General features: G+C 42.5%; 1 protein-coding gene across 1 annotated transcript in view; it reads left to right on the top strand.

The window, feature by feature from the left end:
• The window catches only part of TEP1 (telomerase associated protein 1), a 74,508-nt gene that overhangs the window by 37,693 nt on the left and 16,028 nt on the right, over positions 1 to 20,787 (top strand). The window contains exons 31-50 of the mRNA XM_066603741.1: positions 1,606 to 1,742; positions 1,816 to 1,904; positions 2,464 to 2,578; positions 2,704 to 2,980; positions 3,068 to 3,185; positions 3,761 to 3,885; positions 4,789 to 4,888; positions 4,975 to 5,130; positions 5,214 to 5,423; positions 5,877 to 6,033; positions 7,231 to 7,443; positions 9,296 to 9,453; positions 15,240 to 15,350; positions 15,466 to 15,573; positions 15,652 to 15,790; positions 15,969 to 16,036; positions 16,152 to 16,284; positions 16,365 to 16,501; positions 18,235 to 18,353; positions 18,463 to 18,595. Coding sequence (XP_066459838.1) covers positions 1,606 to 1,742; positions 1,816 to 1,904; positions 2,464 to 2,578; positions 2,704 to 2,980; positions 3,068 to 3,185; positions 3,761 to 3,885; positions 4,789 to 4,888; positions 4,975 to 5,130; positions 5,214 to 5,423; positions 5,877 to 6,033; positions 7,231 to 7,443; positions 9,296 to 9,453; positions 15,240 to 15,350; positions 15,466 to 15,573; positions 15,652 to 15,790; positions 15,969 to 16,036; positions 16,152 to 16,284; positions 16,365 to 16,501; positions 18,235 to 18,353; positions 18,463 to 18,595 — 2,803 coding nt within the window. The remainder of the gene's footprint in view (positions 1 to 1,605; positions 1,743 to 1,815; positions 1,905 to 2,463; positions 2,579 to 2,703; positions 2,981 to 3,067; positions 3,186 to 3,760; positions 3,886 to 4,788; positions 4,889 to 4,974; positions 5,131 to 5,213; positions 5,424 to 5,876; positions 6,034 to 7,230; positions 7,444 to 9,295; positions 9,454 to 15,239; positions 15,351 to 15,465; positions 15,574 to 15,651; positions 15,791 to 15,968; positions 16,037 to 16,151; positions 16,285 to 16,364; positions 16,502 to 18,234; positions 18,354 to 18,462; positions 18,596 to 20,787) is intronic.

The following is a 20,787-nucleotide window of genomic DNA, read 5'->3' as shown; positions in this document are numbered from 1 at the left end:
CAGGGACTCAACGCGGATCGGTACTTAAGCTTCTGCAGGCGATGGTTGAGGACTTCCTGGATGATCTGCCCCTATCGTATCATAAGTCGTCCACTTTGAGTATGCTTTCCTTACTTCGGTTTTTAGCAGTGGTCCCACTGCACTTTAAGATAGTCTCTCTTACAGAGGCTATAATACAAAATTAAAATCCATGTTCCAGGGCCTCCAGTGGCCCTCGCAACATACCATCCTGTAGCATACTCATGCCTTCCTTATTCAAGTATGCTATTGTTATTTCAATATAGGTCACCAATATTGAGATATAGCATTGGATCAGGATTTTTGATTAGATGCTGTATTACTTAGAAATGTATGAAACAACAACTTCCTCTTGTCAGTGGGTTGTGCCTCTACAAACTCTAAGGCCTCATGTCCATGGCACGCGCAGATTAAAAGTGTGGAATCCGCCCGTGCCCACAGCCGTGGACATTTTCTTACCTGTCCTGATCCGGTTTGGGTCTTCTCCGTCCCAGCCAGATCTTCTTTCTTCTGTACAGCTTTGTTGTTTTTTTTAAATCTCCTGCTTATCCACGGCATGTCTGCAGTGTCAGCTACGGGTATACCGTGGATTGGATGGCTTCCATTGACGTCAATGGGAGCCATCCGTGCGGAAATCTGCAGAAAATGGAGCATGCTGCGACTTTTATTATTTCTTTCACACGTGCGATCCGCAAATCAGGAAAAATGACATCTGCAGGTATTTAATTATCTGCAGATGCCCAATGATTGTCTATGGTCTGATTAAACTGCGGATCGCACGTGTGAGTGACACACGTGGATTCCGCAATTCAATTATGCCCGTGGACCTGAGACCTTACTCTGTAAGCACTGATTGAACTATGTCAGGGTGTTTAGGGCTGTGCCCCATTGATGAGGCAAAAGGTAAGGCCTCCTACACATGGGCTGGTCGGACCCTGCATGCGGGATTCCTGCAGCAGATTTTGACCCCGTGCCTGGCCGCTGACCCCTGCGAACCTGTCTGGTGTCTTCTGTTCAGCGCTGCGGATGTGCCGACCGGCACTCTGTCGCACATGCGCAGTAGGTGGCGGTGCTCTACAATGATGCGGATCCCATGATACTTCCACAGTGCTCTCTGCAAAAGTGCCGCAGGATGGACGGGTTACATTGACTTCAATGGAAACTGGCCACGCTTAGCCTGCACAAAATCGCAGCATGCTGCAATTTCTCCGTGAGCGGAAAATCGCATTCGATTTCTGCTCGTGAAGATGAAATGGTGTTTGGCCATTGCATGTCATGGGGCAGTATTGGCTGCGGAGTATTTATACATTTCAAATAAAGTGGATCAGCACATTGCAAAGTTTAAAAAAAAAGATGCTCCAGAATTTTTATTTTATGGGGACTGCACATACTAATATACTAATTGAATAGACATATCCGTATAGCGTCTGTAAAATGAAGTGAAGCTCTCCTCTTCATATATTCATAATTTTTAGTTTATCATAACCAGACTGTTGGGAGAAGTAGACTTGTAATCATTCACTAAACATTAATTCAATTGTACTTATAATATTTTTCTCATTTGCTGCTTCTTTGCTCATTTTATAGTGTTCTTGGTCTTTGGAGCCACAACTTGACATCTGAGCCTAGGCTACATCTCTCTAGTTGTCTTCTACGAGAAGCTGTGGAGAAACGCTATTTTGGAAAACCAGAGGTGGTTTGTGCAGTTCATCTTCTTATGGCAGGTAAGAAACTTGCTCACATCTTCCGAGTCACATGTATAAGGGGAAACCATTCTCATTCTTTATTTTCTTCTAGCACACTTTTGGACAGTATCCTCCCCCAAAGATCTGGAAACTTCTTCTGTGCTCCATGCTGAATGCCTGAGTGAGCTGTCCCATCATCTGGTATGCAATCTCTATGAAAAGTTCCTTAAGGCCCTTTTAGGCGGGACGAAGGTTGGGCAAACTATGCCCGACACTCGTCCCTGCACATACTCGCTCTCGTGCTGCTGCACAGGAGATAGTATCGTTAGCTCTCAGTGGGGAGGCTGCAGGAGATTTCTCTCCTTGCGCTTCCCCGCCCCTCTCCATTGACATAACATAGTGGATCTTCAGTACTGAACAGCCGCTATTTACACTGAACGATCAGTGATCAGCTCATCATCCATCGTTTATGCAGCATAAATGGTGGACGATGAGCTGATTGCTGATTTGCTCAGTGCAAATAGCGGCCATTCAGTATTGAACGGACGCTATGTTAAGTCAATGGAGAGCGGGGGGGAGCGAGAGGAGAAAAAATATCCTGCAGACGCCCCGCCCCCTTGCTGGTCGCTCTGTGAGCGAGCTAGCCCTACTAGCTCCCATGAAGGAGCACAGGAGCGATGACACACAGGGATGAGTGACCCTTGCGACTGTTTTACATTTATATTCTTTTGTGAATAATCAAATTTATTTAATTTCTCAGCTCTGTGGCATGCAGCTACACACTCTTGGTCAGCTACTTGTACAGCTTCCTTTCCTGCGAGCACATGCCACCTTGGGTCTTTTGCCACATCTATGCCAGATCTACAGCAGCTATGGTGAGTTTCAGCAGTTATTTCTCTGCCAACTATGCCGTACATAGAGTTGGACTAGTCTCATTAGTCCATATTAAGTAATGTGTTTTTGGATTTAAGCATGTTAACCCATTATTTTTTTCACCAAGGGATTGCCCTTTCACAAAGACCTTCATCTTGGGAACACATGCAGACTGATCCGCCTAGACACGATCCACCTGTGAGAGTATTCAGGGAATTCATTGAGCGATCCTTGCACGTTCTCTCCCAGAATCCGTCTTTGTTTTATCAGTTGGCTCTCAATGAGCCTGAGTCGTCCCCAGTTTGTATCCAAGCTCAAGAGATTTTGGCAGACAGGAAGAGTTCAGAAGGCCAGTTCATCACCACATGGGACAACAAGCCAAACTCTGTGCATTTCTGCAGCAGGTAAGGAGTTGGGTGATGGAGCAGACCATGTTTCTTAAGTCATTATTATTTGGCATCAGCAACTGAAGTGCCTTTCTCTCACTACAGCAAGTCTTTGGATGTTCCTTCTACCCCGGGTTGTGTTGGATTGACTTCCAAGGGAGACTTGGCAGTTGTGGGCACCAGTGACGGCTCGTTGCATATTCTTCATACAGACAGTGGAGAGGTGACTACTTCAATTTGCTTATGAGTCAATCATTATCATATCATAAGTTAAAAGTTAGGTAAATGCAACTTTGTGATTATGCTGATATCCAATTCTAAATTTTTGCATTTAATCAATTTTGGACCACATCAGGGCCCAGTTTCAGATGATTTTTTTTCCTGGGTCCTTCTCAATGGGCTGAACGTCTTTTGCTTCGTTTCAGTGCTGTAAGTTAAATAATACTTCAGCGAACAACTTGCACAACCAGAACCTGCTCATTAAAAATGGATAATCCAAACACAATAGCGGAACTGTATGGCTCTGCCACACCACACAAAAGTGCAGTTATTATAAAATATCTTTAAATTACAGAAAGTAATTGGTGAACTAACAGTGATTGCTGTACAGTAATAATGGATTGTGCAAACAACGTTTGTCGACATCTGACACTGGGACTGTGAACCTGTACTATCAACAGGCATGCATTTAACGGACCTTGACCTAGAGCACATAAACACATTTACTTTTGGCCTTGATGCTATTTGCAGTTCTTCTATCTACAAGTTAAGGCTTGATATGCTTTGTGTTTGTTGCAGGAAATCAGAACCTTGTATAGTGGCTGTGATGGAGTTTCATGTTGTGCGTTTATTTCTGACACATTACTCTGTGTTGGTTCATATGATGGAACATTGGAGATATGGAACATAACAGATGGGTGCCGGTAAGATGCCCAAATTTCGGATTCTTCTCTAGATGACCACGTACAGGCATTTGCATGCAGTGCAAGACACAAAAGGGATCTAAACCAGGGATGGTGAACCTTTTAGAGACTGAGTGCCCAAACTGCAACCCAATAGTAATAGCGATCCCCACAGTAGCCCAGTAGTAAATGTCCCCTATTTCAGCCTTAGTAGTCATAGTGACCCCAATAGTAAGTGTCCTCTATATCGGCTTCAGTAGTTATAGTGTCACCCACAGGGGCCTCAGTAGTAAGTGTCCCCTATATTGGCCCCAGTTATAATATTAACCCCACAGTGGCCTCATTAGTAATAGTGTCCATTATATTGGCCCAAATAGTAATAGTAGTACACACACAGCCGTCAAAATGTGCACCCATAGCAGCGTCGCTAAGTGATTACCAGCCGGGAAGCCGCGGCACCCCGGTTGGTATTCACGATCGTGGTAACCAACCGTCGGCGTGTGTGCCAACAAAGAGGGTTCCCAGTGCCCCCTCTGGCATGCATGCCATAAGTTCGCCACCACAGACCTATACAGTATGGGACATGTAATATATAGTTCAATATTAATACATAGAAATTGGGTTCTAAGTAAATTAAGGTGAAATGAATCAATTGAGTTGTAATCTAACTAATTTGTCGACATGGGGTTTTCGGTGTTTTTTGTTAAAGCCAGAAGCCAGTTTGTATATGCTTACTGTGTCTGTATTCCATACATATACTACTTACTCCATAAACTTGGGATGGACAAGTACTTAAAGTATCAGGTTGGCCAGGTCAGGAGCCAGTTAGTATACTTATCATAGTATTATGTGGACTGATAAATGTAGACATATACTTGAACATTTTAATTCTTGCTTTAATAAATGTGCTTTTCCTATGCTTAGAATACACAGAATTGAAGCCCACAGACGACAAGTCACAGGATGTTGCGTTAGTGCTGATCGCAAGCAGATCCTCACCTGTTCTCTGGACTTTGACATAAAGGTGACTCCTCGGTTTTGATTGTATTTTTCACACTTTGTTTTCATCTGTGCATCCTTGACTTGTATTCTGTACCGCTTTATGTCTAGGTATGGGACACCAGCCGTTGCACCCTCATAGGCTCCAACTCCTTCTCTAGTCCTCTGAACTGTGCAGCATTCCACCCTTTTCTTCAGGTGGTTTCTGTGGGATCCTGGGATGGCAAAGTATCAGTTGTTCAGCTGAACAGCTGGGAAAGAAGTGCCGTAAGTGACATCCTCTTACAATTCATTCTACATTCATATTCTTGAAGGGTTTAATAAAATTTAACACATATTCTTTCTTGCAGGTTCTCTGTGGTTACTCATCGGTGAGAACAGTGTCCTTCTCCCTAGATGGCAATGTAATTGTCTCAGGAAGTCTTGATGGCTGGGTGTCCCTGTGGTCCTGGGAAGCTCAGGTTCTCCTGTCTTGTTTCAGAGCTCATAGTGGATATACGTTGACTTCTAACTTTTTGCAGCATGGAGAATATCTGTTGACCGGTGGAGAAGATGGCAAGGTAAGAACCTCATAGAGTGTAACAGGGCCCTTTTTAAAGAGGTTGTCTCATCAAAGACCTGCCATTTCCGATCAGACCTGCCAACATTCCTAGAAAACAGGTGATTTTACCAAGAGGAACTTCAGGGAGCCAGAAATGTCCCCTGCAGTAAAATGCAGTATTACATGGCAGCCATTCAGATGAACAGCTGTCATGTAATACATGGACATCTAGAGTCTACCAGAGTTGGAGCTGCTCTTACACAGTGGCTTATTGTAAGGGGGGGGGGGGGGGGGTGGCCCGGCCCGGCCCGGCCCGGCCCCTGGCCCCTCCCGAACAGGGTGCTTCCTCTAATGTCCATATTCTGTAATAAGGCATATGGACAAGTTTTTTTTTTTTGTTTGTTTTTTTTTAAATGATAAGATGGTCTCTTTTAGATAGCTGTACCGAGATTAAATCTTATTCTTTTTGCAGGTGCAGGTTTCATCTGGAGGACTGGGCAGGCTACATGCACACGGATGTGTGAAGACTGCCCTGTCTGCCGCACTTTCTGTAGCTATCTCTCCTGACAGACAGCGGTTTGCTGTTGGCCATCATTCAGACTCTGTTTATATCTACAAAGTTGAAAATGGTAAAAAGAAAATTCTCACGTTTTCCTATAGAATGAGAAAGGTTGCTGCTTCGGGATATGTTTATTTTCAGAATCTAATTGTGACTTGAGTTTACCTACTTGCACGTATGGATTTCACTGCTGAATCCCGCAGTGAAATCCATGCGTGCCTGCGGCCATGGAGGGGGAAAAGCACAAAAACAGCTGTGGCTGTGCCACGGATATGGACGGCTTCCATAGGCTTCATTGGAAGCCGCGGGAGCCGTCCGTGGGGCACATCTGCAGGAAAATGGAGAGAAGCCCCATCCTCATGCTTTTAGCTGCCCTACAAATGCCAATGCATCCCTATGGTGCAGCAAGAGGCATGGATCTCCCGTGCAGGGGCCACACGCTGATTTTATAAATAAAATCTGCACATGGACATTGGGCCTAAGTCTACATATGTTTGTTTTTGTTGGTTGTCTGTCACCACTTTTAATATAGAACAATATTATAAATATTTAGATTTTGGAGAAATAGGAATTTGAGAAATAGATGGTGCTTTTTTTTTTTTACGCACATTTATTGTTGAAACATTTGTGAAATTAAACAAGTGGTGACAGAGAAGCCACAAGTACCTTTCTTTCTATTGCATTTTATGTTTAATGTTGACCTGATTTTTTTTGTTATACTATTCGATAAACCTGTATCTTGGCTCTATACCAATTAAAAGATATTTTGAAAAGAAAATGGTACGGCTGGGGTCACATGGGACGGAATTTCAGCGGAATTCTCGTGAAATGGCTGCACAGAAAAACTGCAAAAATTCCGCTGAAAAAGTGCAGCTCCAAAACCCGCGGGTTTTGCAGCTGTTTCGCCGTCTGCATTCTGCTGTGGCTTTCTCTCCCCATAGAGAGAGGAGAGGGGCCGCTGTGGAAAAGCTAAAAGAATTGATACTCTGCGGAATTTAATTCCACGCCGCATGTCAGTTGTCGTGTGGCTTGGCCGCAACGGGTGGATGAGATTTTTGTGAAATCTCATCCACTTTGCTGGCGAGTCCCAGGATTAGGAGCCGTGGGCGGAATTGCCATGCGGGCTTTCTGCATGGAAATTCAGTGGCAATTCTGCCCCGTGTGAACCCAGCCTAATAGTCTGAGAATGCATCTATGGCTTGTGTATAAAAAAAAAAAAAAAAGTTCATTGTAATGATACATTTTCAAGCATCTTGTTTTCTTTCAGGGGAGCTTGTATCGCAGTGTCTGTTTGAGAATGTGGCAGTGGGCAGTCTTGTGTGGCTGTCGGACAACACACTGGTTACTGGCAGCTCTGATAGTCTAATTCGGGTCTGGAATGTATCACCAGGACAGTCTTCTTGTCAGATTACTCTATGTGGTCATAGGGGACCTGTTCAGGCCTTGGCATTATCCACACAATTTCTAGCATCCGCTTCTGGTGAGTATCACCATATTCTTGCTACAATGTGTATTGTTTCGCCATCTTGTTGGCCCTTTCAGTAATTCATACCTATATGTATTAATAAGAAATAACGGCTATTGGCATCCTGAAAAAGAAAAGTGTGAAATCTTAATATTGTATGATAGAAGTTCTTAAAGGGGTTGTATCAGAGTTAACTTTTATCACCTTTCCATAGGACAGATAAGTCTGATTGGTAGGAGGTCTCACTGATCCCAAAAACGAACGGGAGACCTGTCACACACTCTTCTTGTCACTGGGACATCACTTCTCCCACTGGCAGTGACGTCAGATCGAATGGAGTCATGGCCACACATGTGCAGCCACCGTTCCATTAATTTCAGTGGGGTTGCCAAACGCTTGGACTCGATTGCCTTTTGTCATCCCATTGAAAATGCGCAACCATTACTGCAGTCAATTTCCTCCTTGCTGCATGGGATGCAGCGAAACAGTGAGGAAGCCAGGAGAAACAGGACTCCTGTCTTTAGGATCAGTAGGGGTCTCAGCAGTGAGACCCCCCCCCCCCCCCCCCACTGTCAGACTTTTATCACCTATCATATGGATAGGTGATGAGTTATTTCTGGCACAACCGCTTTTAACCTTATGCTCAGTTAGTGCAGATTGGATTTGCTTCCCAGACATTTTTTTTCATACATTGAGATAGTGCACATTATCACTGATGTGGACCATAAAGTTGTTTTGGAATAATGAAGCAGAATGTCTCAATTTATATCCATTATTCATAAAGTGAAAATGTAGCTAAACTTTAACACTTTGTCATAAATCAATAGTGCAAGCAAATATTAAAAAAAAAACCCTCACTAATTATCTTATTAGAGAGAAATGCTCTTTTCTGCACTTATAAGCCACTTCTTCCCCTTTCTCCAGCACTGATCACTCAAGGCCCATTTGCATGCAACGATTACCGCTCAAAATTCGTTCAAACGACCGCAAATGATCGATAATCATTGCGTGCAAACACTGCCATTGTACACTCTTTGTCTGAACGATGATTTAAAGGTGAGCTTAAAATCCATCTTGCAGCCACAGAGAGATAAAGTATCTCTCAATAGACCGCATGCTGTGTTCTCTGTGGGAGTCGGGAAATTACATTGTATTCTGCCGGCAGCTCTGAGGAGATCAATGTAGCTGTGTGCAGAGCTCAGTCCACATGCTGGGCTCTGGAAATAGCTCCTGGAGGCCCTTTTGCATGCAAATGAAGATGATTAAGTGTTAATAGACATTAGTGTCCATTAACACTTTATGCAAAATGATCGCTGAAAGATTCTTTGCGTGTAAATGGGCCTTCACTCTGCATGTACTGATTACATCCATATTAAGACAGATCAGATAACAGCCACGTTCCATGAGTTTTAGGGAGGAGAGAAGGATGCTGCCGTGGAGAGACAACTAATAGCATGGTTTAATCTCACCTTATTCCTAGATTCACATCTAAACTGCTTAGTACTGCTGTATAATTTCATCCATGCTACAGCCGTGTCTTTTTGTCGCTCTCCTCTCAGCAGCTCCTTTCTGCTCCTCCTTCCTACCCCCATAGACTTCTATGGGCTGCAGCTGTAATCTACTCTGTGTATAGACCTCTGTGTATGAATTGTATCAGTACATGTAGAGTGAGTGATTAGTGGTGGGGAAAGGAGGAGGAGAAGAGACTGATAAATGGAGAAGCATTTTTCTCTAATAAGATGTATTACAAAGTTTATCTTACTTGTTTTATTGATTTATGAAAAAAGTTTAGTTACCCTTTCATTTAATCTGGAAATTATTGTTTGACTTCCTGGATGCCATAGATTTTTTTTTTTTTATATTCCAGATGATGTTTCCATCGGTCTGTGGTCCGTGGATAATCTTATGATGTCTGTTTCATCCATTTCTCCTGACTATGTTCTTCGGGGTCACACTGCGGCAGTTACATGCTGCGCTTTTAGCCCAGGTGGTGGTAATCTGCTGGCTACTGGTGGAAAAGACAGGGTGAGACGCTAACTTAGTAAAATAGGATGTTGGGCTTGGACATGTTGTTTTTTTTTATCTAGTTCAACCAATGTGCACCCTTTAAGCTTGCAGTTAACTAAAATCTCCAAGTCCTTTTCCATGGTTTCCCATTTAATGTGTAATGGTGACATGTATTCTTCCTGCCCATGTGCATAACTTTATATTTACCAGTGTTTAAACTTCATTTGCCACTTTTCTGCCCAAGCCTCCAACTTATCCAGATCCATTTGCGACCTCTTTGCATCCTCTCTTGTTAATTAATTTGCATAATTTTTGTATCTGCAAATACTACTATTTTACTGTGCAATCCTTCTACCAGGTCATTAATAAATATAATAAAAAGAATAGGGCCCGCCCCTCTCCTCCCCTTCCTGCAGAATAAATGTAAGATTTGGAGTTCATTGCCCCTATCTGTAGCAGGCCAAATTAATCTTATCAAAATGCTAATCCAAAATTCCTGTACTGCTTGGAACACGCAGATCTGATAGTACCACAAAGTTTTTTTTAATAAAACTAACTTTCTATTAACCTCCTTAATTTGGGGTAAGGCCAGAGCAAAACTTCATTTGGAAACCGCGCAAAAGAAATGTCAGGCACGGCACTACCCAACTTTAAACTGTACTAGCTGGCGGGCCACATTGGGTACATTTGTCATTGGCTCTCTGATTCAGACCTCCCAAACTTAAACCTCATTTAATGCGCTTCCTATTTGAGACTTCCCTCTGGATTGTAATGGAAAAAACAGACCTGCATACTAGACTGCTGCTTCCAATACACAGATTGGCCACTAGAGTCTGGCAGATGTGTAAACAGATCACTAGGTATGAGGGCACTTCCCTGGAAACCCCTCTATGGGGTAATCGAGCATTCCGGCACTTGCTGAACCTCCCAGACACGCAATTCTGAATAGACCTTGGAATCACCTCTTTGGAATATGTATATGTCAACTTTGAGCAGCTGCAGAAGCTTTACCCGATATCTAGAAGCAGCTTTTACAGATACCTCCAGCTAAGACATGCGCTCAACGCCCAATTCCCAAAGCCACACCAATCCCTTTCCACCTATCCTTTGATAGGAGTTTTGCACATGTAGGGACCTAGGGGGTTAATCTAGCAGATATATACGCACCTCATTCAAGCTAAAATTTCACACGTAGAACTGGGTGTCTTGGACAAATGGCGAGAAATAATCTCCTTGCTCTCTGAAGAGAAGTGGAGTACCACAATGTCCTCCTACACTTCAATCTCGCCAGCAGCTAATAAGATGATTCAGTAACACATTATACAGCAATGTTACTTGACGCCAAGCAGACTCTTTAAGATGAACAGAACCCCTAACACACAATGTCATCGCTGTCAGGCACCTAACACTAACTTTAACCATCTGATGTGGAGCTGCCTGATGATATACTCTTTCTGGACAAAGGTTACAGATTTCCTGGGACAACTATTGGGGGTGCAACTTCCACCAACCCCGCTGTATGTCTGCTAGGTGTACTAGATGAAGAGCAGTGGCAATTCCATATCCGTATTTTTTTTTTTTTTTTTGGTGAGGTACTGCTTTTTGCCCGTAAAGGCTTTAGCATTGCGCTGGATGGACAGGAGACCCCCAACACTGCCTCAATGGCATAATCTAGTCAATTCTATTCTCCCATGTGAAAAAATAGTATACAAAAATAGAAAGAGCCCAGATAAATTTTATAAAATCTGGGGAATTTGGTGTGGCTCATCAACCACAACTCACACGCAAAACGCATTCCAGCAGTTGGTGGACCAAATGAGGTTTTCGACCCACCTAGGTGCCATTTAGCCCTTCACAGGTATGATGATGATGATAATATCCTGAACTCTGCAAAATTTTCAAATATGATATGTTATACAGTGTATGTTGTTTTAAGTAATTGTAACTGGTTTGTAGACTTGAACCATGTCGTCACTGAGTAATATAATTTGATATGTTCTATTATTCTCAATAAAACAAGTTTAAAAAAAATCGGGCCTGATTTTGCCCCCTGTGGTACCCCACTAGTAACTGTGACCCAATTAGAGTATGTACCATTAATGACCATCCTTTATCATTGAGCCAGTTATTTACCCACTTGCACACATCCTCAACCAGACCAAGCATTTTCATTTTATATATCAACATTTTATGTGGCACAGTATCAAATGCTTTGGAAGTCAAGATTTAATGATTCTAAAGTTTTATAGCCATTTCCCATGAGGTATTCCAGGATAGCATCTCTTAGAAACCCTTCAAACACTTCACCCACAACAGAAGTTAGACTTAACGGCTTGTAGTTTCTGGGCTCACTTTTTGACCTTTTTTGAATATTGCCACCACACTGGCTGCGCGCAAATCCAGCGTAACAGATCCTGTCACTATAGAATCCTTAAATATATCACATTACTTAATTATCTTAGAACACTGGTGTGTTATGCCATCTGGACCCGGCTTTTTTTTTTGTCTATTTTTAATCTTTTTAAGGCGGCCTCACTTCTTTCTGGGTTAAGCTGGTGACTTTTAGTGAGAGTTTACTTTATCAATTTGCATCTCATCTGACATTCCCTTTTTCTCTGTTAATACACTGTGGAAAAATCTATTTAATAGATTAGCTTTCTCCTCCTCACCCTCTACAATTAATGTTTTTGCTATTTATGTAATTGAAGAACAGTTTAGGGTTAGTTTTCTCTCTTTGGCAGAGTCCATCTTTTTCCACCTTTTGCAGTTTTATCTGCTTTTTACATAATTGTATTTTTTGTCCTTTTATAGGTTTTTAGTGCTTCTTCACTGCCCTCTTGTTTTTGTTTGTTTATTGCCTCCTTTATATCTTCATTGAGCCACATTGATTTTCCCCTATTACTAAATATTTTCTTCCTGTAAGGTGTGAACTGCTCTCAGTAAGTATTTAAGATGGTGTTTAACATTCCCCATTTATTATCTGTATTCCTATTCTTGAGGACACTGTCCCAGTCAATAAGGGTAAGGGCACCTCTAAGCCAACCAAACTTTTGCCTTCCTAAAGTTTAATATTTTTTTAGTTCCCTGATAAAACTCCCTATTGAAAGACAGGTGTACATTTAATATTTTATGGTCACAATTTCTCAGGTGTCCCCCCCCCCCCCCCCAACCTGCACTTCTGTTGCTCTTCCGTGTTTTTTTTGGCTGTTAATAATTCCAAAATGGCCATCCCTCTAGTTGGGACCTGTACAAGTTGCGTAATGTAATTGTCTTTAGTTATTGACAGAAACTTGTTACCTTTATGAGATCCGCAGGTTTCAGCTTCCCAGTTCATATCCAGATAAAGTCCCCCATAGTAATTGCCTGATTGTGATTTGCCGCTTCATATATTTGCCTCAGTAATAGATTGTTACTGTCTTCTGTTATATTTGGTAGCCTATAGTAAACCCTTATGAGGATTTTATTATTGTTTTTACCTCCAAGTATTTCTACCCATAGAGACTCCACATGTTCATCTCTCTCACATATATCTTCCCGTAATGTGGGCTTTAAAGAGAATTTAATATAAAGACAAACCCCTCCCACTTCCCATTTTTATGCCCAGTCACACCTTTCATCCAACTTTTGTACAACTAGGTCTCCGTTATTCCCACTTTGCCATAGTTTTCCTCAGACATTAATACTTCCAGTTCATCACATATTAGTCACTTCTAACATTAGTCACCATACAGTTTAGAGGTTTATGGTTATTTTTTATAGTAATTATATCCCTATTAACTGTTATGTGGGTTCTAACCCCTCCCACCACTCCACCTCCATTCTTAGTACTTAGTCCCAGGTCACTGTCTTCCCCCCCTATCTCACTGGTTGCCCTCTCCCTCATTCCCTAATTTAAACACTCCAACCTTCTAACCATCTTCTCCCCCAGCATAGCTGCACCCTCCCCATTGAGATGCAGACCATTATTACGGTAGAACCTGTGGCCGACAGCAAAGTCAGCCCAGTTCTCCAAGAACCCAAACCCCTCCCTCCAACACCAACTCTTGAGCCACTTGTTGATCCCCATAATCTCCCGCTGTCTTTCTGGTGTTAATGAGGTACAGGTAGTATATCAGAAAATACTACTTTGGAGGTCCTTGCCCTGAACTTACTTCCTAGTCTCTGAAATAGTTTTTAAGGGCCCTTCATTTACCTCAAACTCTGTCATTAGTTCCGATGTGTATCATGACTGCTGGATTCTCACCGGACCCTCCCAGTGATCTGTCAACCTGATCCGCGATGTGGCAAACTCAAGCGCTATGAAGTCAACACACTGTTCTATGATCCCGATCTTTGTGGCAGATTGCCCTGTCTGTCCCCCTAATAATTGAGTCTCCAACTACCGGGACCTGTCTAGCCCACCCTGCTGTTCCTGTTTTTACTGGAGCAGACATCTCCTTGACGGTCAGAGGGCATGTCGTGCTGCAGAGGTGCTAATCCTGTAATGGCATCCCCCTCATCTGCCAATTTTGCAAATGTCTTGGAGTGTGCCAGTTCAGGACTAGCCTCCCCAGATCTCCTCCCTCTACCCCTCTTTCTGTCACCCAGCTGACTGTCTAATCATCCTGCTCTCTCAAACTACCATCTATCCTCACATCTACCCCAGCGAGTACCTGCTCAGTGAGCAGCCAAGTCCTTTCCATGATGCCAATGGATCTTGGTGTTACAAGTTGTGCATTTAGATCCCTGATCTGGGCTTCCAAAAGTGCAAGATGCTCACCTCTCATACAGCAGTATGCACCCTCAAACAGCTGTTCAAGGACTGCATATAGGGAGGGCACAAGATGTACGCTGGACAGCATCGTCAATCATGGAGCACATGCTAAATGGGGATCATACAGCTAGATTAGATGAAAGTAGTAAATGCAAAAAATAAAAATGGCTAAGTAGTAAATAAATACTTGGCTCTTCCAAAGTCAGTAATCCCAAATCACATAGTTGAGAGCAGCACACCTATAAGCAAGTATACTTGCTGTATTCTGTTTGGTTTCTATAGCTCCTATCTGTATTACTTCTGCTCCTCCTCTGTTTAGAAAGTGTTAGTGGTTTCTGGAAGGTGTAAGTAATGTGAAGAAGGCGGGAGATTGCTTATGATTGTACTGTTTTATACACAAATCTATCTTTGTAAATCCTAGTAGGTTACAATGACTGAGGTGTATGTCCAGCAGAATTATCTAATATTACACCGTATAAGGCCTCCTTCCCACGAACGGATTTCCGCTGTGTTGCCCGCAGCTATTAGGTTCTATTGAACCTAATAGCTCAGGGCTCACGGTGCGGAATTCCACCGCGGAATTCCGCACCGTGAAATCACCCGTCCTCACCCGCGGCATGCTGTATTTGCTGCGGGTGTACGCGCGGACGGCTTCCATTGCAGTCAATGGAAGCCATCCGTTCACGCTATTTTCCGCTGTAGCACAGCGGAAGATAGCGTGAAAACGCTTCCCCACCGCCGCCGCGTCATATGACACGGCCGTCCGCGTCATGTGACGTGGTGGGCGTGTCACATGACGCAGCGGAGGTGGGCGGGGAAGCCTCATGCGGGAGCGAGGACGCCAGATCCGCAGGTAAGTATGGGGTCTCCTGGGTGGCGCCGTGACGGGCTCCGCTGCGGAATTTCGCGGCTGAGCCCGTCACGCTCGTGTGCAGCCGGCCTAAAAGTGTAACTTTGCTTATATAGTTACTGGATGTAAATGTGTGAAAATCTAATCCCAAACCTCCAATATTGGTAAGTTTGCAGTAATTGACTGTTTCCTTTGACGCAGTCTCTGCTCTGTTGGGACGTCTCGGTGAATCCTCCTGTTCTGGCACACGCTCTGCTGTCATGTCACAAGGACTGGGTGACTTGCTGTTCATGGACAGATGACGGCATGTTGGTAAGAAGTCGTTATGCTTTTACTATGTCATTTTAAAAAGTTATTCTTAAGTGCAGTTCTATCTAGTTGACTTGGAACATAGTAAAACATTCAAGATAAATGTGCTTTTTGACAGGTCTCATCTTCAGGAGATGGATGTGTGTGCCTGTGGGACATCCGGAAGGAGACGCAGCTTGTGAGATTTGCAGGGCATCACAGTGCTGTCAGCAGTGCTCTGTGCATGGTGTGTAGGTCGTCGTCTTTACCATTCCCACTGATCTGCTATAGTGTTTCATGTTACTTTCTTGCTTTCTCTAATAAGGGGGAACGTGTTATCACTACTGGCCGAGATGGTTTCCTAAAGGTCTGGAGTCTTACTGGGACGGAGATTGCTAGTATTCAAACTCATCAGAGTCAGATAAATCAGAGCGCCGCTTACTGGGAGCCAGAACATAGCCGAGGTACAGTTTTGCAAGTTATACAAACTTGACAGGAAGAAAAATAATATATAGGTGTGTTACTGTAGATTACTGTCCGGACAAATTGTCAAATGTAGAGGAAACCACAATTAATAAAAGGAATTTGGGCTCTTTTGACAAATGCTAAAAACTTAGTATTATGCGAAATTTTTACTTTCAGATGATGCCGATTTAGTGGTGTATACAGCGGGTTCTGATGCCATGGTATTAAAGTGGAGTCCTCTGCAGGTGAGACCGACGTATACAGAACTTTACAGTGAAACGTCTAGTAATGTCTGGTGATGCAACAGATGTTTCACAACATACACAATAATGATGACACACCTCGGCCTCTGTCTTCTAGATGGAGCAGATACAAACTCTACACGGTCACGGAGCTGCGGTAATATCTTCAGCGGCAGATCCTCAGCTTGAAGTAACTGTGACAGCAGCTCAAAATGGCTCCATACGACTATGGGGAGCCCCATGCAGAGATGGTATGAAACAATGATGTGAGCAGTAGGAATATCTAAGGAAGGCATTGTGTCAGCACTTTTCTGATTTACTCTATTCACAGACTCTCTGCCGGTAACAAGTCACAAAGGAGCAATTACTGCTGTTGCGTGGTCCCCTGATGGTGATCTGGTGGTGTCAGGTGGAGAGTGCGGAGACATAATTGTTTGGGACCGTTACAAAAGTTTACTAATGCTGCAGGTAAATCTTTAAAGAGACACTTTAGAAAAATATAAACACTGGGCTGAATTTATTATGTGCGTTTTGCTGCTGGCACCATTGTTACTCGTGACAAATCTTATCAAAATGTCTCAAAGTTGATAGATATGTTGCATCTTTAAATGTCTCGAGATTTGGCACGAATAGTTAATGTGTCCCATGGCATATTAGACAGTTGATCTTGGAGCAAAATATGCCAGTGCAAATACACTGATGAATGTGAACTGTTATGCCTGGTGTAAGGTTTAATTTTTTAATTGTGAAATGATAATATATGCAAGTAATGGTGTTATTAAATGCTCCTCTAATAGTTCCACACATGGCCTACATAATAGCACCTTCCACTATGCTAGTGCTTCTTAGGGGAGTTAACAGTGGCGTTGTTTAGGGAGGGGTTGGTCACACTCATGGCCCCTCTCTGTGCTGGTTGTGTTTACCAGGGACATGCCAATAGTATTCTTTATGGGGAGAACTTGGCTGGCATTGTTTGTTGGGCAATCTCCTGTTGATTAGGAGGGACAATGCACTGGCTCCACTTTTGGGAAGGCACACTTAAGGCCTCCCTCACACAGGGCGTTTTGTACAGCGTTTAGCACTGCCTTTTCAGCCCAGCGCTAAACGCTGTACAACACTCCCATTCATTTCAATGGGGCTGCTCGCACAGGGCTGAAAACGCAGCACTTTCCAACGTTGCGCTTTGACAGCAATGCAAGTTCTATTTTGGGGCGTTTTCAGCCCTGCGTCGCCCATTGAAATGAATGGGCAGTGGTTTTAGCATTGCTGAAAACGCGGCAACACTTGGTGCCGCGTTTTTGGCAGCGATAACCGCTCGCCGATTTTCGGGGTGAGGGCTTGCAATAGAAGCCCTACCCTGAAAATTAGTCCCAGCTAGGCTAGAGAAAAAAGAAAGTAACCCGGACTGCAGCGGCTAGGTGAGTATTACTTTTTTTTTTTCTTTTCAGCATCCTTGGCTGCGCTTTCAGCCGAGCTGAAAACGCAGCCAAAACGCTGGCATTAAAGTATGCCAGCGCTGCTGAAACCGGGCAGAATCTGCAGTAAACGCAGCGTTGAAAAACGCTGCGTTTCTGCAAACGCCCTGTGTGAGGGAGGCCTAAGGCTGATTTAGACACAACGAGAATCGCTCAAAAGAATCATCTTCTCGTTCTGTCTAAATGCACTGACCACGTGCAGTTTTCGTGCACAAGTCGTTGATTGCTCACTTCACGTTTTCTTGAAATGAGCAATCAGCTGTTATCAGCGGAGCAGGCTATTATCACAGCCGGCTGCACTGATACGATTCTCTGTGCCTGTGTCCTGCTGTGAATTCACTATAGCTGTTTGCTTATGCAAAACAGCTGTACTGTTCAGCGAGAGATAGCAGCGGTGTCCTGCTGCGCCTGCATGGCTCTATAGTAGCTACTAGGCTACTATAGAGTATGCAAAGATGATTGCTCAAAATTGTCACTCAAACGGTCAGTCTAAATGGGGTATTAGAGACAGCTTTTCATGGTCCCTCACACCTTAAAGGATGGTTCCTGATAGTCCCCCTCTCTTTACTGATCCATATAATTAAATGTTTCATAAAGTACCTACTCATGTGTCCAGCAGTAAATACATCCTGGCCTTTAGGCCCTGCACTAACTAGGTAGAACACTGTGTATTAGTTTCGCCTGGAGTGTGACACCTCCCATCTGATTGTTACGTGTTTTTTGCAGTGCGGTGATCTTGGAATCTCCTCAATTATCTTCACGACTAAGCGTTCATTCTGCTGTGTGTCCAGTGATCTCACAGTTTCCCGCTGGCTCTTGTTTCCTTGTAAAGGTGGTGTATTAAGGTCAGTTAAGAATTATTAATAGTGGATGATATAGCGGAGATACAGAAAGGTGCAGCGTGTTACATTTATCTAATAGTCCTTGTCTTTAAACATTCATTGTAACTTGCAGAGGGAAGAAGGCTTACAGTGTTGCATTGGAGTCCTTGGTTCTGTCGGCTGTTCTCACTGCCTCTCAGAAGCTGCAGCTGCACACGCTGGCAGGAAAAGATGTACTCTTAGATCCCAAGAGTGGATCTCTGCAGGTATCGTAGTCGTAAGACCACTTTACTCTGACGAGTATTTTGCCTCCGTAGTTATAAGAGAGTTAAAAACATTGCAGCTTAAAACCGTAGCGCTATGGAAAACTAGTAATTAGTTGTGATTCCAACACTAGTAAAACTATAACTAATGAAAAATGAGCAGATAACTAATATGCAAGGCCTTGATTTATTTGTAGAACAGCCAGAAAAAGCAGGAGGATACTGGCGGGTGCTTTATGATATAGAGGACAGGAGCTTCTTCAGGGTCCAGTACAGCACACAGTGTACTAGTAAAAAAACAATAGACGCAAAACAATCCAATTGCAGGAATACAGCTTTTTGTGGAAAAACTTGCTTTTTATTTTCTTGTGGTGCTTGAATAATACAGAGAACGCGTTTCGGTTATGAAACCTTGTTCACCTCTGACTAACAAATGCATAATGCAGACCTTAAAAAGGTTTAGTGAAAATAAGTGAATTAAAAACACATGTGCAATTAACCCATGGCAATCTGTTACTTCAATTACCAGAGCTCGTTCCTCCTGCAGGAACTTGCCCTGATCATTTTATATATGCATGACACATTATATGGTATATAAGAATAGTATATTCATATACATATACTGAGCGCTCCGCTGAAAAGAGTAGAGTATGAAAACAATACATCATTGTTATAGAAACAAAAGGAAAATGACCTTTCTGACAGCAATATTAAATCAAGACACAAATTATTAGTATGGAATGTTATTACCAGCGATATATAGTAATCCATAACGCTACACCATACACTTCCAGCATAATGAAATCATGCTGGAATAAATGTGTGTTACTTGATAAATAATAATTATTATACCTAATAAATGTATAAAAGGTCCGTTTTATAATTCATTCCTTTAGGGAATCTTGTATTTAAGTTTAATATCCAGAACGCTTCTCTTTTAAACACTTTATCCGGGTTGATTGTTCCTTTCTTTTTATTTACGACCTTTTCAATCCCAAAGAATGAAAAAGTATTTAAACTGCCTTTATGCTTATCACAAAAGTGTTTAACCGCACCTGAACTGTTCACATTATCCTTTTTGATGTTACGGATGTGTTCATTGATCCGGGTCTTCAACTTTCGTGTGGTGCAACCTATATAATTCAAATTACACTCTCTGCATTGAATCATATATACTACATTAATAGTGTTGCAGTTAATATAATTGCAGATTTTATACTCTTTATTATTGTCGCTGTCAGAAAAAGTTTTTCTCCTATCAGTTAAATGGCATACGGTACATCTGGAATTGCCGCAGCGGAAAAAACCTTGAAATTTCATCCATTGCGGTTTTCCCTGACTGGAGGAAAAAGTGCTAGGTGCTATCAGATCTCCCAAATTTTTACTTCTTTTTGCAACACACTTAATTCCCTCATTCAATATCTCATCAACAATATCATCTTGTCTTAAAACAGGCAAAAATTTGAAAAACATTTTTTTAATCTCATAAAAATTTCTGCTGTACGTTGTAGAGAAAACCATTCCCTTATTAATATTTCCTTTTTTGCTTATACACTTATCCTTAAGTAGCTCTTCCCTGCTGACTGTTTCTATTTTAGTACATGCCTCATTCAATAATGGCTGTTTGTAACCTCTCTGATACAGCCTATTTTTGATGTCCATTTTTGCTGCATTAAATGAGACATCATCAGAGCAAGATCTTTTTGCTCGTATTAGTTCCCCTACGGGAATAGCTTTGATAGTGTGTCTGGGATGACCACTCTTTGCATGTAGTATGGTGTTACCCGCTGTTGTTTTTCTGTATAATTTGGTCTCTATTCCTTTAATACAATCACCTTTCAGGGTTAAATCCAGAAATGGTACTTCCACGTCACTATGCATCACAGTAAACTGTAAATTGACAGAATTATTGTTGATATAATTTTCAAACTCACTGATTTGTTCGTGCACCCCATTTCGTTCCAGACCCTTATTCCAGATAATTATTATATCGTCAATGTATCTCGCATACCACACCATGCGACCAACAAAGGGATTATTATGACTGAAAATAAAGGAATCTTCCCACCAACTCATAAAGAGATTGGCTATAACCGGAGAAAATTTCGATCCCATCGGGGCTCCAGAAATTTGCAAGAAAAATTGTTGATCAAACGAGAAAAAATTATGCGTTAACAAAAATTCCGTAGATAGCA

The sequence above is a fragment of the Eleutherodactylus coqui genome, chromosome 5 (assembly GCF_035609145.1).
Source record: "Eleutherodactylus coqui strain aEleCoq1 chromosome 5, aEleCoq1.hap1, whole genome shotgun sequence".
NCBI lineage: Eukaryota > Metazoa > Chordata > Amphibia > Anura > Eleutherodactylidae > Eleutherodactylus > Eleutherodactylus coqui.
The sequence above is the reverse complement of the archived record's forward strand: the minus strand, read 5'-3'. Positions and strand labels throughout refer to the sequence as shown.